This window comes from Staurois parvus, unplaced genomic scaffold, assembly GCF_062004578.1.
Source record: "Staurois parvus isolate SC_StPar_1 unplaced genomic scaffold, SC_StPar_1.0 ptg000034l, whole genome shotgun sequence".
NCBI lineage: Eukaryota > Metazoa > Chordata > Amphibia > Anura > Ranidae > Staurois > Staurois parvus.
Genome location: NW_028317830.1, coordinates 1,515,357 through 1,518,271, shown reverse-complemented (window position 1 = coordinate 1,518,271; position 2,915 = coordinate 1,515,357). Strand labels below are relative to the sequence as shown.

The following is a 2,915-nucleotide window of genomic DNA, read 5'->3' as shown; positions in this document are numbered from 1 at the left end:
TTTTATTTTTGTTTTATTATTTTATATAATCCACACCTAGGCAACAAATTTGATATTTCCACCATCATTTCACATTGTAACAGAAGAATTATAACATTTGCCATTATTTATAGTAATAATACATCAGTTCAAGTTTTCTGCAAAAACTTTAAGTTTTGAATTTCTAGTTGCAAATTTGTTTTAAAAATTGAACATTAGATGTTGTGAATTTTAATAAATCAATTTATTCCATCGATTGCAGCCAAAAGTGAATTGCATATTATTACTGTAAATCTTTTTAATTATTTTTTTATATAGAAATAACAAAAGGAAGTTACATTGTTGCTATGGGAAATCAGACAATTGTGAAGGAGTTAATTCTCGTGGGACTGTCTGAAGTTCCATCTCTGCAGTTTCCTCTGTTTCTCTTCTTCCTTCTCATCTACCTTCTGACATTAATCTGGAATTTGCTGATCATTGTCCTCATAGTCACCGACTCTCACCTCCATGTTCCTATGTATTTCTTCCTTGGGAACCTGGCTGGTTTGGACCTCTGTTCTTCCTCGGTCACCGTCCCACGAATGTTATTTGACCTTCACACCCAGACAAGACAGATTACCATAACAGATTGTCTAACCCAAGTCTTCTTCTTTTTTTTCTGTGCTACTTCTGAGATTTCTCTGTTGGCTGTCATGTCCTACGATCGATATACCGCCATTTGTCAGCCATTACATTACATACAGACCATGAGTTGGAAAGTGTGTGTCCAGTTGGTGTCCATCGTGTGGTGTCTCGGTTTAATCCATTCTTCTTTTGAAATATATTATGCTTTTCCATTAAACTTTTGTAAATCAGATATTATAGAAAGCTTCTTCTGTGACCTTCCTCAGTTGTTTCAGATCTCCTGCAGTGACATCTTCATCAACATTCTGCTCGTCTTTATCTTTGCTATCTTCCTTGGAGTTGGGTCTCTGATACCGACCTTCCTGTCCTATGTCTATATATTCAAAACTGTCCTAAAAATCAAAGTGAAGGGCAGTAGAAGTAAAGTTTTCTCTACATGTACCCCTCATCTCACAGTGGTGTTTATATTTTATGGTTCTGCATGGTTTAATTATTTTCAGCTAAATGGAAGCCATCGGTTTGCCGGTAACAAAGTGGTGTCCATGTTTTACACGGTGATCCTTCCTCTCCTCAACCCTCTGATTTACAGTCTGAGGAACCAGGATATCAGAAAAGCATTCCGAGGTGTTATAGAGAAGTTCATCCCCAATACAGCATAACATTCACCGAAACTAAACCTCTAGTTTAGGAAGGAGCTTCTGAGAGCGAACTTTGGGGCCCCCATTTGGTATTGTCCATCATGGCATCATTTATCTCATTGTATGACTACCAAACATCGGTATAACCCGATATCCTGAGTGCTGATAGAGTCAGGGGATAGGTAATGCCAACAAGGTGTCCTCCCCCCGTCCTGACTTCATCAGCATGCTAGATAATAGGTGATACCTTCCATGAGGAGGAGGACTATAAGCTGGGCACACTATAAGAGAATCAGGAAATGATTGTCCAGTTTTCTTTGATGTTTCACAGCAAGTCCAAACTGAGGATGGTACTAATTGTATGAAAACTCTCGTACAACAAAGGGGCTTTTTTTGTTGTTTATTGTTTCTGATCATACGCAGTAGAGATTAAGTGAAAATCGTTAGTTCTGTTCACATACGAGAATCATTTTGGAGTTTGTCCCTTTGGAAATTTTCATTTGGATAGTCTGACTCGCATGTCAAAGGTTGTGTACACACTATATGTAAGTCGAATAAATAAAAAAAATGTAAATTAAATTTAAATAAAAATGCAAAAATAAAGAAGAAATAAAGAAAAAAATAACAAGATCAAGTTTACCAGAGTTAATGTTAGGGTCAAGGTCGGGGTCAAAGGTCAGTCAGCATATATTAAGTAGAATTTATATAAAAAAAATAATTAACATCCGTGTCAGTTAGTCTCAGTGTGTTTTAGCAGGCTAAAAAAAAATGCAGAAATGTGCACCATTGTTTCTGGGCCGTACTATGGGTACAAACAACCACTGACATAAACACATGGGGTATCATTGCAATCGTCAGGGGCAGGAGAATTTATTTTGGGTTGTTCTTTGGTGGTAAATTACGATAATAGCAAGAAATGTACAACTAAATTAAAAAAAATGGTTTATTTGACTATTTTTGGCCAGTTTTTCTTTGAGAATAATAAAAAAAAAATCAGGATATATCTGTTACTTATCACCAAAAGAAAGCCCAACGTGTCCTGAAAAAAAATCAAAGGTATAATCCACCTGAATACATTACGTAGTTGTAATGATATGTACAGTTTACTAACACAAGTCAAACTTGCAAAATTGTGCTTAGACATTAACATTTGTTTTAGCCTCAGGGGGGAAGGGCGGGATTAATTTATTTATATGATTGCGCAAAGATTTTATTGTTACACTTCACGTTTGATATAATAATTTTTTGGGAGGTGGGAACACATGACAGTGGCTTAGCGGCAACAAAAAAAATGTATGAATGATATTTATTTATTATTTATTGGTTTGATTTCATTGTAGTGCGATGGTTTTTGTGTTTATATCTTCACTTCTGGAAAAATAAACAACCTGCTGCTTATAAAGGTCAAAAGCTCAAGCTCAGATTTACTTACACAGATAAATAAATGATAGCGGGCATCCCAGTAAGATTTTGCAGGCATGTCGGGTTTTAGTTAGACAATATGAAAAGAAAGTATATAGAGAAAAAGGTGCAGCGCTAATAGTGCCAATAATGCTATATCAATAACAAATCAATATCTGAAAATATACAAGTGATATTAAGGATTAATTAAACGTCCCAAAGTAACACAAAGAGTGTGATATACGAATTCTGTCGTGTCTCCTTTTCCGAGAT

General features: G+C 35.6%; 1 protein-coding gene across 1 annotated transcript; it reads left to right on the top strand.

The window, feature by feature from the left end:
* Positions 1 to 326: 326 nt before the first annotated feature.
* LOC149470679 (olfactory receptor 8G17-like) lies at positions 327 to 1,262 on the top strand. The gene has a single exon (XM_089661433.1). It carries the CDS (start codon positions 327 to 329, stop codon positions 1,260 to 1,262), a length of 936 nt encoding a protein of 311 aa, XP_089517559.1.
* The last annotated feature ends 1,653 nt before the right edge of the window (positions 1,263 to 2,915 follow it).